At 46.8% G+C, this 14,209-nt stretch overlaps 1 protein-coding gene across 1 annotated transcript; it reads right to left on the bottom strand.

The window, feature by feature from the left end:
- Nucleotides 1-6,758: 6,758 nt before the first annotated feature.
- LOC309834558 (mannose-binding protein A-like) lies at nucleotides 6,759-11,278 on the bottom strand. The gene is made up of 5 exons (XM_082673493.1): nucleotides 11,113-11,278; nucleotides 9,291-9,483; nucleotides 8,787-8,903; nucleotides 7,844-7,918; nucleotides 6,759-7,201 (listed from the first exon to the last, which is right to left on the bottom strand). Exons 2-5 carry the CDS (start codon nucleotides 9,472-9,474, stop codon nucleotides 6,828-6,830), a joined length of 750 nt encoding a protein of 249 aa, XP_082529619.1. The 5' UTR covers nucleotides 9,475-9,483; nucleotides 11,113-11,278; the 3' UTR covers nucleotides 6,759-6,827.
- Between the last annotated feature and the right edge of the window lie 2,931 nt (nucleotides 11,279-14,209).

A 14,209-nucleotide genomic window follows, 5' to 3' on the forward strand; every position in this document is an offset into this window, starting at 1 on the left:
TGAATTAAAAAGTTAAGCATTTGGAAGAAAAATGAAGTCAGATTCTTTTAGTTATATATCAAAATCAAAATCAGAAGAAAATGTAAGTATGGTTTATGTAGTCTTAGAAGGGAAAAGAGCTATCTAAGACTATCAGAGAAGAAAATCCAAATAAAATATTGATATATCTACACACAAAAATATAGAAAACATCTCTGCCAAAAAGTAAAACACAACATAAAATCAGAAAAGTCTGATTTATTTGCAAAGTACATAACAGATAAATCAATAAGAAAATTAATATCTAAGTAGAAAAAATGGGATAAGTAAGAATGAGATGAGGGAATTTATAAAAGGAGAAATACTGATGGCCAATAGTATGGAAACATGAAAAAATGCACAATCTTAGTAGTAATTTAATTAAATTAAATTAATCAAGTTAATCAGTAATAAGTATCCAAAATCTATGAGCTATAGTTAAAGCTATAGTCAGAGGAAAATATACTTTACTTTTGTTATTAAAAATTAAAAAACCATAAAAAGGTGCACTGAAAATAATTGAATTGAGTGTTCATCTTTTTAAAACAAATTTTAAAAACAACAAAAAATAAAGGCCAAAACAAATAAATATAAAAGTGAAATTAATGAAATATTTAAAAAATAAAAGAAATGATCAATTAACCCAGAAACCAGACGTTTTAAAAGGCAAATTAGAAAAATATATCCTGATAAATCTATGTAAAAAAAACCAAAAAGACAAAACACCAACAGGCAGAGTAGTAGAGATAAAACAGGTGCTATAACCACAAACATGAGAAAGATTAAGAGAACTTTAAAACAATATATTCATCTCCTTTCAGGCACTGGTCATAATTAAACAGGGCAAGGATGAAGGGAATTTGGCATCTCTCCTCAGCCCTCCCTTAACCTTTACTTTGTGGCCTGGGGTCAGATTTGATACCTGTTGCCCTGGGGCTCCAGGGGGTTGACAGCTCCCTGGTCAGGGAGGAGGGAAGTGGCACTGCTTTTTCTCTTATCTGGAATTTAGCCCATAGCCTCAGTGCACTGATCTAGAATGACCATGTAACTGTGAGCATGGTCTTAAGCTGTCTGGGTCCAGGGTGCCAGAGACGTGTGGTCCCCCAGTGGGCGAGGACATCTGGCCCTGCAGGGTAGGGACTTTTAGGCAAAGGCATTCCAAGGGAGGGTAGCAACCCGGGGAAAGAGGGAGGAGAGGAAAACAGGATCATCTGAAGTCGAAGACAAGGGGCTCACGGGACCCCGCCTCTCACCTGGCTCGCCATATGAGCTCTGAGTTTGCTGGCCCTGTCTTAGAGACACCAGCAGAGGGCAGCAGGAGGCTGTAGCTGGCGGGGTACAAAGCCACTAAACCCGATAACCCGAGAACGGAGGCTGTGCCCACAGCCGTATTCCAAAATAAATTTGACTGCTTCTCTCATTGATCCAGCTTGGAGCTGAGTCAAGCTTCAGAGAAGGGAGTTGGGTCACACTCATTTGCGGGGAGGACTTAGATTCAGTCATTCATGTGTTCATTCTTTTCTTTATTCAACAGTTATTGAGTGTGCATGTGGTTCCCAGTCCTTTTCTAGGCCCTGGGACTGCAGAGGTGAGTGATCGAATTTCATAATAATCACAAGAGCAGCAAGAATGAACGCCTGCCTGCAGTTACTGCAGGCCATGCTAACCTCAGTGCCTTATTTGTTTGGTTCATTTATCCCTCATGAAAACCCTGTGGGGTGAGCACTGTTATTATTCCAATTTTACCAAGAAGGCAACTAAAGCACAGAGAGTGTATGTGACTTGCCCAGGGTCACACAGCTACAATGTGGTAGAGCCAGGGTTTGAATCCAGGCGGTCTGGCTCTTCATTGACTTTGCTACACTGACATAACTTAAACAAGTAAATGGTCAAGTTGATTTCAGGTGACTATAATTGCTAATAAGAAAATAAAATAGGGCATCATAATGGTGACTGGGGCTGGGTCAACCTTGATTCAGTGGTCAGATAAGGATTTTGGGGTAGGGGGTAGTGGTGACATACAATCCAAGACCTGGCAGGGGCGGAGGATCATATTAGCACCCAGACGGTCTCTGTTGAGCCCTAGCGGGTCCCAGGACACAACTCACAGCCACTTGCGGACCCTTGAGTCCATAACCAAGCACCCACACACCTTACCCAGAGCCCCTGGAACTACTCAGAGCCAATGGTCCTCAGTGAAGGGTGTGCAGAGAGCAGCTTGGACACAGGCTGGGGGCAGGGCAGAGGCTGAGCCCCCTAACAACAGGATGCTGGGAACTTCAAGCTCTGGGTCTGTTGGTTTTCCTACAGACGCTCACACACGCCCAAAAATACATGCGAATACCCCCAAGTCCATGTACACACAATTCCCCACCCAGAGTCTCACCTGCCCAGGGCCTCACCTTCTCTGACGCTCCCCAGGGCTGTTCCAGGCCCAGACCCACTCCCAGGGGTCACAAGAAGACCCTGGAAATGCACAGGGAAGGATTTCAGTCAGCAGCTGCTTTTTACTAGTGACGTCGATCAGCTGACAGGAGATTATTTCAGGTCTGACAATATAGAGTGAAGCACTATTTATATGTGATGATGGATGTTCCCTAGATTTGCTGTGATCATCATTTCATGATGTATGTAAGTCAAATCATCAGGCTGTACGCCTTAAACTTATACAGTGCTATATGTCAGTTATATCTCAACAAACATGGAAGAAAAAGTGTACAGAGGGAAGCAGGACGCCCTTCACCTCATGAAGGGTCTACAAGGAAAGGAGAAGCCTGGCTTCCTGGCTCTAGGCCCTCCTGCGAAAGTGAGGGGGAGGCAGAAAGCAGCTATGGTGACTATATTTCTTAGGGCAGTCGTTTCCCAAACTGACAAAAAACCCGGGTCACCTCGGGGCCTCGTGAACGTAACAGATTTCTGAGATTTTGATTCGCTGGGTGCAGAGTGGAGCTGAGAGCCTATGACTTTGGCTAGCATTCCAGGCAATTCTGTGGGTCACTGCTCTGAGAGCTGCATGAGGTGGCATAAGCGCTGTGCTTGCCAGGACAGGGCAGGCTGGGTTTGGGGTCGGTGACAGCTGGCCCAGCCCAAGGCGTTTGTTAGGCTAATAAATGCTTACTTGCATTTCACTGCTTTTGAGAATGACACTTGTATTTGCTTGGACAAATCACGGGTCCATAGTTAGAGATACTGTTCTCCTCCCCGCACAGGTTGCCACCATGACTAAGGGCACCCAGTCCAGGTGGAACCCCACCCTGAGATCCTCCTCGTTTCCCAGCACCCCACCAGCCACTTAGGGTTAGGAGGACAACATCAATTTTCAAAGTCCACTTTCCGGCATCTCCAGCCCACACTCCATGATAATGTTCAACCCCTTCCTGGTTAATGAGAAAAAAAAAGAAAGAAAAAAAAATCCCTGATTCCTGGCAGGTTCTAAAGCATAGTTCAGTTACACAATAATGAGCAAACAACCTTGACAGCAATGAGCAAACTGTGAACCCTGGTTCCCGCCCACCTCTGACAGCCAGAGAAGGGAGGCAGGCTGGTCCTGGGCAGGAAGGGGATTTGAGGAGTGTGAGTGCTAGGTCTTCAGCTGGTACCCCAAGCCCCTGTCCTCTGGCTTGGGCATGGCTAAAATGTGAGAACAGTAGAGCTGGAAGACTCCAAAGAAAGTCTGTCCTGCGGGAACAAGGCCTTGCCGTACCAGGATCCAGAATCCAGGCCAGAGCCTGGGCCTCGTATGTTGCAAGTTTTGGTAGTTATTTTCATTCTAGTACAGGAAGCAAATTGCAATCACATTGGCTGTATCTATATACCTTCATGGGAGACTGTTGACTTATAGACATAATTTAAACTCAAAGTCCCCATCTCAAGAGCAGGGTGTGTTTGCCATTCTAACTCACTCAGACTGACTTTCTATAGAACTGAGAAATTGGTGATAAGTGTTCAGGGCACAATGAGTTTGAAAAAAATTGGCAGGTAACAAAAACGGAAGACAGTTCTCGGATCCTGCAGCTTTGCGCCCGAAAGGGCCCTGGAGGTCTGCATCTGTGTGTGATCATTGATTCATCCAGCTTTAAAAGGGAGAAGCCATTACTGACCAATTTACAGATAGGGAAACTGAGGCCCAGGGAGCCAGCATGCCATGGCAAAGACTCCTATTTCACGAGAACAAACAACGGGACTCAAGAAGTTGCTCAGAGTCCTGAAGTCCCAAGGGGAATGTGCTGCCCGAGGCCCCTGAGGTCTGTCCTTGGAGCACCTGGCTTCAATAGGTCCCCTGTGCAAGAGATGTCAATCATCATATGTCCCTTAGTAAAGGAAAACAGCCTGCCTTCAGCCCTTGAGAGAGTGAAAGAGATGGTCTGGACAGTATTCTTGAATCCATAATTTCCCTCTTGTTTTAGGTCTTGGGAAGCCTGGATGAACTGTAGTTTCTATCCTTGGACTCTCATGAGAATCCACTTTTAGGTTAACTCCACCTTCTCTTGAGCTGATTTGCCCACTGCTTGCTGATAAGAATTGGGAAGTAAATACAGGGAGGTTGTTGCCTCAATCCTAGACTGAGGGAAGAATGCCGGCCAGGGGATACATTTAGAGAGAGGAGATCTGAAAAGACGATCAGGTGCTAGATCAGGGGAAGAACCAGCTCCACATGTCCAAGAGCCTGGGGAGAAAGCGTCATGTCCACTGGGGATGACTTAAGGGTAGAGGAGCAGGGTCAGGTCTTGGGTGGCATAGAAAGCACTCAGAGTAGGAATGTGAGGCTCTAGTGATTGAGGGATGAAGGGGGAAGGGAGCACCATGGAAGGAACTAGGAGAAGACTGAAAGGGAAATGGAAGAATTTGAGCTCATCCACAGATTTTTATTGCATTTCCCTGACTGAGGGGGCACTCATTACATGCTGGGAAACAATTCCTGTGAAGCACATGACTGCGTCTTGTACACTGACGTTTATACACAGTATAAACAAAGGAGACAATCATCTCAGGGTAGACATGGTCCCCGTCCCCCCTTACATAAAATAGAAAGAATTATATAATGGTTACCTGTCCATTTTCTCATTTTTGTCTTGGCAATGAGAAAATTCAGGTGTAACTTTCATGCTTGATTTTGATAATTCTCTTGTTCTGGGTTGTCTTACATGTATCTTCTTTCCTTCTAAAAACTTTCTGGTCTTTCCTTTTTCTATTTGCCATAACCTATGTTACCTAGGTTTCATATGTGCCTCTAAATTTTCGGCAGTTTCCCATTCCTTTGGCAAGCAGTCTGGATTTGAAGTGCAGATAGTGAATTGTTCTGCTGTACATCACGAAAGTACCCTTCTCACTGCCCCCAAGTGCAGTGCCTGAAGAAGAGCTTCATGAGGTTGAAAATTCAGTGATGTGACAGTCTAAGTGGGCCAGAGGCTGAGGACACAGGTACTGTCCTCCTCCCCCTGCCAGCCCCAATGTCTTCAGCACACCCCACCCCTACCCCGAGAGCCTCACAGAAGAAGCACACCTCAGAGAGAACTTTACCCTATAATATTCAATGTGCAGTATCCCACCCACTCGTCCATTTGGTAATTCTTTGGTGCACCCATGCAACAAACACTCATCAAGCACTTACCAAGTGTGAGGCGCTCCCTCTGGTAGTTCGGATACAAAGAAAAATAAAATGGAAAACTAATTTAGCAAAGATATTTCATGACGTTAAAGTGGCCCTTAGCCCATTCATGAAATATTTTCAGTTTCATTTTGTGATTGGCATACAGCTGGAAGCGGAATTCACCCTCTTCCCCCAGTTTGCTGCCTGGGCTCCATAGAATCTCAGCTCCGTCCACCCTGAGATTTCTCGAGAACATCCACGGTCATGAGCTTGACTGTGGGCCAAGACGGTGTCAGAACTCTGCTCAGAGGGGCGGTTTTATTTGCTGACTGGATGGTGCTGCCTCATTTGCCCCCCAGTGTGTGAAATGCACCTTTAGGGAGATCTTCCCTCTTGTCTCTAAGAATAATGGACCCATTGACCTATAATGGGATGAGGATGTCACAGAAGAAAGGGGATGTTGAACATGGAGGCATTAAGACCGATGATGCCCTAGTACGGAAGGACCCAGCCTGCCTGACCATTTGCCTCCTCCCGCGATACCGGCATAGGCCACAATATCAAAAGAGTCTCCTAAAAGCATGCGGGAAGGGAAGGCTGCCCTTTGTTCCCAAGATCACCCTAATGACCCTTGGGAGGCCACAGCCACTTGGGCAAGTGAGGGGATTCCTAGGACTATTCGCTGTCACCCATGTAGGACACTGCCAAGTGTCACAGTTTCAGTGTATAGCTCATGAACATCTAAAAACAACACTCATGTCGTAGACAGGGCTGGGCTAGCCATGGGAAGGAGACTCTGACACCAGGTAGTGGCAACTTGGAAAAATGGGAATTGGATCTCTTGGAAGCTGAGACACTGCCTGCTCGGACACAGATGTGGACCTCCATTGATCCATCTGCTGGGCTGCAGTGTCCTCACTAAAAAAGGAGAGGGTTTGAATGTGCTTTTTCTGAGATTGACTCTGACCCAATGCTGTGCTCTTTGGCAGGACAGAAGGTGTCCTTTGCCATGGACTGGACTGGACCAGAAACCCTCATGCCCCACTGTCAGTCTCTTTTCACTTCATCCCCCCACAGTCAAATATGTCCCCTTGCTTTTCTCCCATCCCCATGAAGGAATGAATCAACACTGGACATGGGGAAACTGGCACTGAATTCTCTTTCAGAGCAGCAGGGACCTCAGCAGGGAGCCAAGGAGGGGGCGGAGGAACCTGCCTCTTCAGGCTGGGAATTCACAGATGGCCAAGAAGGAGGAGGAGCAGGAGATGTCATTCCAGAGCCCATCTCTTAGGAGGAGGACACAGTCCTCCCCTGAGCCATGGTTATTAGGCTCATTCTTCTTCCAGTTGCTGTAGCCCATCCTCCCTCCTGTTACATACATAAACTGGCCTTCGGTCACCTCATCTGTGATGCCCAGGAAAGCAATGTCAGGGGCCATGTCCTGGATGGCTTTGTTCTCCTCAGCATTCTTGGGGGTGGCCACGGTGGCCCCAAGCTCAGCGCACAGAGCCTTCACTTTGGAAAAAGGCATCTTTTCACCGTTGGTCACGTAGAGCGTCTTTCCAGACTTTTTACCCAAGGAGAAGCTTTGCACTGAAATCACAAAATGTAGGTGAGGTTGACTTGGCTTCAAGCCCAGCCTGGGACAGCAGATGAAAAAGTCCTTCTCTGGGAACTTGGGAGTCTGGGGTTGAGCCCCATTCTCTACCACCTCTGGTGAGATCCTAGTAAGAAGGTGGAAGGCAAGTCCCTGGCAGCAAGCCGGGGCTCTCCTGGCATATCCCATCCTTAGGACAAATATCTGTTAAAAACTGTTCCAGTACAGGTGGACCTAGGGAAACATGCTTGAGCCCCACTGCCAGACATGGGCACCAGGATGAGAAAGAGGCATGGACCGCCATCTGAGGCCCGTGGGTGCTAAGGAAGGAGCAAAGATTCCAGAGTCAGCAGACCTCCACGCCATCCTCCTTCCCACTTCCTAACTGTATGCTGTTGAATGAATTATCTATACTTCCCGGACCTATTTTTTTCTCACCTGTAAATAAAATGGGTGTAATACCCACAAATAGGGATGGCAAGATGATTGAATAAAACCAAATTATGAGAAAATTCCCACCTAGTATATAATAAGTTATCATAAGTGTAAGTTCTTTTCCACCGTCCACCCAAAACCTAGAGCATTCTGGAGAAAAAAGTTAGAGTCAAGAACACATTGGGGACAGAAAAAAAGCTTACACTTTTTGATGTGATCCAGTTGTGATTTCAGGCTCCTTATCTGTCCCTCTAAGTCAGCCAGCTTAGCCTCGGCAACTATAAAGCAATAGGGAGAGGATATTTATTTAGAAGAAGACCCTCAATTGGAGAGCAGAGTATTTTGAAAAAAAAAAATTAGCTTACTGAAAAGTATTCGTATTCCAGAAAAATAAGAAAACAAAAAGAAGCAAAAGGGGAAAAAAACTGTATTCCTGCCTTCTCAGATATACTTAGTAACTATTGTAAACTATAACTCTGGAAATAATAATAATAATACCATAAACTATAGCTCTGGATCCTTTTCTTCATATACTGCTTAAATATTGCAATATTATAATTATTTATAAGAAAAGGCCCAGCTAATTTTTCTCCTTTTTGAAAATTTTTCTTAATCATATTTTCATTTCCTATTCTAGGCAAACTCTTTAATACGTTTATTATTCTGATAGGCCAGTGGACAAATATAAGTAAGAGGTCATCCTTTTGGTTTTGTTGTTACTGAATTTATTTTACTCTGAACTAAGTTGCTGTGATGTCCCCCATTATCCAGGGGTCCTATGAGGCCAACCCTTTTCATGCCACTCTTGTGACAACAGACAAAATCCAACAGCAGAGAGGACCAGTTTCCTCCCTTGCAGCCTGGAACCACATACTGGACTGTTGCAGCTGAAGAAGGGCCAGGGCACATGTCCTACAGAGGTCTGCTGAGGGTGAGGCGGGCAGGGTTCGGAAGTCTATACCCGGGCACCAGTGGGAATCCCCTTGGGCCCCAAGGAACTGAGAGGAATGAGGGCGCTGGGTCAGGAAGCAGAGCTGAGCATCTTCCAGTGGGGCAGCAGGAGACGGGGCACCTCCCACCTGGCCCTGGAATTCCCAGGTCCTGGGTCCCCTCAGCCCACATCACTTGCTGGGGTGAGCTCCTTACCCGAACTGTCTCCACGATCTCCTTTGTGGCCCTTTGGTCCTGGAAGCCCAGGATTCCCTATATTTCCTTGAGGCCCCATTTTCCCTGGAGGGCCCTGCAAGCCTCTGAGCCCTGGCCCTGTTGGAAGAGGAAGGAAATGTGACCCAGTGTCTGTCACTCATTCTCTTTCTCCAAAAGCTCAATATTTGATTGACCCCAAGAAACCACCACTCAGCTAGTAGTGACCCAAAGAAGAAAGATCCTCCTGCGTCTCAGGGGATGGCCTGTCCTAAGGGCCAGCTCCCTGAGCATCACCAATTCCTGGGTGGCAGTGAGGGATCCTGGAGAGCCAGAGAAGCATCCTTATTTTGGAGAGAATGCCCTTTTACAGGAGTTTTTCTGAGTGAATCATCATCTACCATAATGAAAGGTGAGCCTCCTCATGTCTCTGTGCCAGAGCCCTTATAGAGAACACTCTCCCGTTGGGGTAAAAGATTTAAGAAGTCAGGGCAGCCTGTCCTATACCTGGTTCTCCCTTTTCTCCCTTGGGTCCATCTCGCCCATCTCTGCCTGGGGTGCCGTTGGTGACTGGGATGCCACAGGTCACCACTGAACAGGTCTTCTGGGCATCCTCACAGCCTTTTGTTTCTGAGCAGGATGTTGTCACCACACACAGAAGGAGGACAGGAAGTGACAAAAACAGGAACATGGTCCTTACCTGAGAGTGGAGAAAGTCAAAGAAAATAATTCCATCTCATTTGGTTTGCTACCATCTCTGATGTGTTGGACCCTGTGCTCGGGGCAGCTGACACAGAGGGGGATGTCACAACTCTTGGCCCTGAGTTACTCCCAGGCTACTAGGAAAACTATTACTAGCACAAGCAAAATGTATTAGAGTTAGATCAGTGCTAAAACAAATATAGATGCAAGAGTAATATCACAGGGGCCCACTTTCCCTGGGGCTCTCATGCCCTGTGGGCCCAAGGCTTAGTTGGTTAGGCAGCCCTAAGCACGAAAGCCCACAGGGTCTACAAATGCCACACAAGCCCTGTTCCCGATGGCCCGGCAAAGACAGCTCATTTCTTGCATGACCTTTGGCTACTCTCGTCTCAACTCCCTTTCTTGAGGGCCTAAGTAGCCTAAACTTCCCTCTTCTTCTCCTTCCTATGGACGCTAAAGGTAGACTCAAACTATAGCGTGTGACCCATTGCTTGGCGGGACCTGTTTTACAACATCCGTTGTCTCGTGTCGCATAAAAATCTGTTTTACACCACAGAGCCCCAACCACCCCCAGAATCACAGCTGTTTCCCCAACAACCTGTCAATCATCCTGTTTAATAAAGTCTCTACTTTGTGACAGGCACTTGCTGGGACTCGGGACCCAGAGTACCCTGAGGTATGGAAACTTGTTCTGACCCTGAGAATGGAACCTTCTTTGGTCATTGATCCTGGCCAGTTGCCACTTAGATTTACCTCCTTCCCTTGCTTTGAGATTTTCTACCGAGAGGCCATTTTTCCAGCCAGAACCCAGGCTCCTAAAATTTCTGTTCACCCTGGGCCCAGCAGGGTCAGCTCATACTCCTCCTGGCAGGATCCTCTGCATGCTTCCGAGACGCTTCTCCGGCTCTGTGGCCCCATCCAGCCATCAGATTCCCATCCAGCCTTTGCTCGAGCTGGTCCCCTTCCAGGAAGCCTCACAGCCCAGCCCCCATGGGCCTATCCCTCTGCTCCTCTCTGACCTCTAATTCCAACGTCCCTGCATAACTACTGCATCTGTCCTTGGCCACCCTGGCCTGTCAGCTCCCTTAACCCTTCCTTCCCTCCAGGACTCAGTGAGAAGTAGGAAGTTGGGAGGGAATTTTCTTTCTTTCCTTCTTTCTTTTTTTTTTTTTTTTTAGGATTTTTAATTTTTAAATTTATTTATGTGCTCTCTCTTTTTTGTTGTTTTTTGTTTGTTTGTTTGTTTGTTTATTTTGTTTTGGCTGCACTGTGTGGCATGTGGGATCCCAGTTCTCTGACCAGGGATGGAACCCGTGCCCTCTGCTGTGGAAGCACGGATTCTTAATCGCTGGACTGCCAGGGAAGTCCCAGAAGGGAATTTTCTTGATCAAATCTTCTCCACCTTCCCTCTCTCTTAAGCTCCCCTGATTATGTGGGAGGCCAAAGCCAGAGCTAAACATGTTGCTGGCATACACACCCCACTTCCATTCTTCTGTTTGGCTGAAAAGACCACCTTTAGTTTGCAGATGGTAACCTGGATCCAGGAAGGGCACAAGGCCCCAGGTCAGAGAGACAGAGGCCCTCAGGGGGCCTGACAACCCCACCACAGCCCCTGCCTGGAACTCACCAGGGTCAAGCCAAGTGGCCAGACTCTTGGCCAAGGCCTCCTCTTCTGTCCTCAGAAATGACTTACTAGGGGCCTCCTCAGAGCACAGAGGCTATGGCAGGGAAGCTGGTCCTCCAGCCTAGGCCTCTGGCAGACGCCTCAGCAATGTCAGCCCCAATTAGTCTGGTGACCAGGGACAGTGCTGGACTGGCCTTCAACCCCAGATTAATAAACAACCATCCTTAGAACCGCTGTATCCTGGGCAGTTCTCCAGGGCTGCTGGTGGGGTCTCCAGCTTAGCACTGGGCAGCTCTCTACTGCAACACCCCAGACTCCTCCCACTGCTCCCTCCCATGCATCTGTCTCTATAGCTCTGCTATCTGATCCTCTAGAATCACAGATTCCCAGATCATAGATCAGAATCCCAGAGGACAGTTCTTTCCAAATATTTGTCTCTGGAAGGGACATGCATAGACATCCTACCAAACACGTGCTCATGCAGACACACATGTACAGGCGTACACCTGTGTATCAGTTGTTCTGCCTAGTTCCCCCTTCCATTCATATTTAATTTACTAGGAGCAGGAGGGAAGGGGTTAAACACCTACAACACTGAGTCACCTCATTCCTCCCTTGTCATTCAGAACATTCGTCAGCTGCCCTGTCTGGGTGCGTCGCAGCGCTAGGCACAAGGAAAGGAAGTGTTTGTAGACAACTCAAATTCAAAGCTGAACATGGGCATTTGCACTAGCTCTTCCAGCTTAGGACACTTCTCTCCATCTTTGCATAATTGCTTGTTGTCGTTCAGATTTCATCTTAAATATTATTGCTGGAGAAAGGGCTTTCCCTAACCATTCTATCACAAAATTATAATTCTCTGTTTTAGTTATCTGCTTATAATTCTTCTCTATGTAAAATTGTCTTATTTCTTTGGTTGCATATTTATTGACCATCCCACTCCTTTAGAACAGGAACTTCATGACAACAGGCATCTTGCTTCCCCACCTCTAAGAGGGCCTGGAAACGGAATCAACGCTCAAACATTTGTGGAACAAAGGAATCCTCCGGCATCGTGTCCTCCAAGTGGCCCTCTTGACTTGCCTCCAGCTAGAGCTAACATCTGTGCCCACTCTCCCAGTGCTTTTAATACTTTTCTAGGGCAGGAGCTGCATTTGATTCCCCTCCTTGTCTCCAGGGTGTAACTCAGGGCTGGGCACGTGGGGAGGATCCACTGAGAGAGTGAGAAGGGAAGCAGAGACGCTGAGCAGGGCAGACACCAGATCAGTCTGCGGCTCCTCCACGCCTGGGTTTCCAGGAGTGTCTGGTTCTTATCTCCAGAGGCTGATCAAGTGGCCTTTTTCAAGTCACTGATATAACTTTTGATTCCTGCCTTCCCCCAAACTTACACCCACTCTTTGAAACACTTAGTCTCACCAAACAACTCTAGAGGTTTGCTTTTTTCCTGCGGTGGAGCAGGGGTAGGGCCGCTTCCCTTGGACTCTGCCTTGTGATTGCTGCTTTCGACCCTCAAGAGTCATCGGCCCTTGTGTACTCAAGTCACTGTGCCCTGTTCAGCAAGCCCCCCAGGTTCCTCTTATCAAGGAGGCTGCCAGGCACGGAGAGGGGCCCCTTGTAAAGAAGACCCCCCCCAGGGCTGCGTTTCCTGATGCCATTGACACAACTCCGAAGGGCCCATAGGCTCAGAGGACAAATAAGTCTCAAACCCTACGGCAAATGAGCAGACCTCCCAGAAAGGTGGAAGTCTGAAGCTGAGAGATTTACATACAACCAGGAGCCTATGTGTCCTACAGACTTAGAGGAAAGCTGGCTTTAGAAGGAGGGAAGAGGATAGAACGGGAGGAGGGAGGGATATGCACTGCGGGCAAAGGGACAATAAGAAATACTTGACTCTGGTGGGACAAAGCCCCCCCTCGAGGATGCGTATCCATTGGGTCTGTCCTGTCATAGATCTGGGGTTTGAATTTATGCTTATTAGTATTATTTTGCTATTATTATTATTATTAAAATTTTCCCTTCATGCCAAGATGAAAAATTGTTTTTCAAGGGTCCCAGCTCATCCCAATCTAGTGTAGCATGGGGACGTAAAAGCAATGGAGGACCTTACCCTTAACCCAGGCACCTCAGGCTTCTCTCAGATGAAGATCAGGTAAATTAGAATTCACCTTATAAAAACTACTGAACACAGTGAAAAATAAGTAGAGTGAAATCTGACTGACACAAGACTCAAAACTAGGCCTCGGAATGCTGTCAACTCTAGACAACAGATAAATTGATAGTTTTAAAAAGACAGTATAGGGCTTCCCTGGTGGCGCAGTGGTTAAGAATCTGCCTGCCAATGCAGGGGACGGGGGTTCGATCCCTGGCCCAGGAAGATCCCACATGCAGCAGAACAACTAAGCCCGTGCACCACAACTACCTGCGCTGTAGAGCCCATGAGCCACAAGTACTGAAGCCCGCGCACCACAGCTACTGAATCCCGCGTGCCTAGAGCCTGTGCTCTGCAACAAGAGAAGCCACGACAATGAGAAACCCGCGCACCACAAGGAAGAGTAGCCCCCGCTCGCCACAACTAGAGAAAGCCCTCTCAAGGCAACGAAGACCAAACACAGCCAAAAATAAATAAATAAATTTAATTTTTAAAAAGACAGTATAAATAAGGAATAAAGAAGGAATAATAAATAAATAAGGAATAAATAAAAATTAAACAGTGAAACTCGAACTACAATAAGGAAATAACTATAGAGCTATTAATAAAATTTCAGAAACGCTCGTTCTTTGCAAAAGTAAACAAATTTGGCACACATAACCCTGGTGGTTTGAATTACTCTCCTGATTTCCACATTTTCTTTTCATAGAAATATATATCCATGCCCTTTGCCATGGTACTTTGCAATGCCTCCCACTGGAGTATGTGGAGTAAACACCCCAACCCCTTTGATATTTGCCTTGGCCATGTGACCGTGAGCGGACACTAAGGGAGCAGCAGCTTTAAATGTGGGAAGAATATGTCCCCAGTAGCCGCTAATATCAGAATAATGAAATGATGTGGAGCGAACAGGAACTCCCCTGAAAGCTTGAAGTAAAAAAAGAGTTTAAA

Source organism: Grampus griseus (genome assembly GCF_964374135.1).
Source record: "Grampus griseus genome assembly, chromosome: 16".
Classification (NCBI taxonomy): Eukaryota; Metazoa; Chordata; class Mammalia; order Artiodactyla; family Delphinidae; genus Grampus; species Grampus griseus.

What these genes read in the sequence shown, in the direction of transcription:
- LOC309834558 (XM_082673493.1), bottom strand. Translation starts at nt 9,474, where the DNA reads ATGTTCCTGTTTTTGTCACTTCCTGTCCTCCTTCTGTGTGTGGTGACA. An exon ending in AGATCGTGGAGACAGTTCGG is followed by an intron (nt 7,919 to 8,786) that starts GTAAGGAGCTCA and finishes ATTGCTTTATAG; the next exon opens with TTGCCGAGGCTAAGCTGGCT. An exon ending in ACTGGATCACATCAAAAAGT is followed by an intron (nt 7,202 to 7,843) that starts GTAAGCTTTTTT and finishes TTGTGATTTCAG; the next exon opens with TGCAAAGCTTCTCCTTGGGT.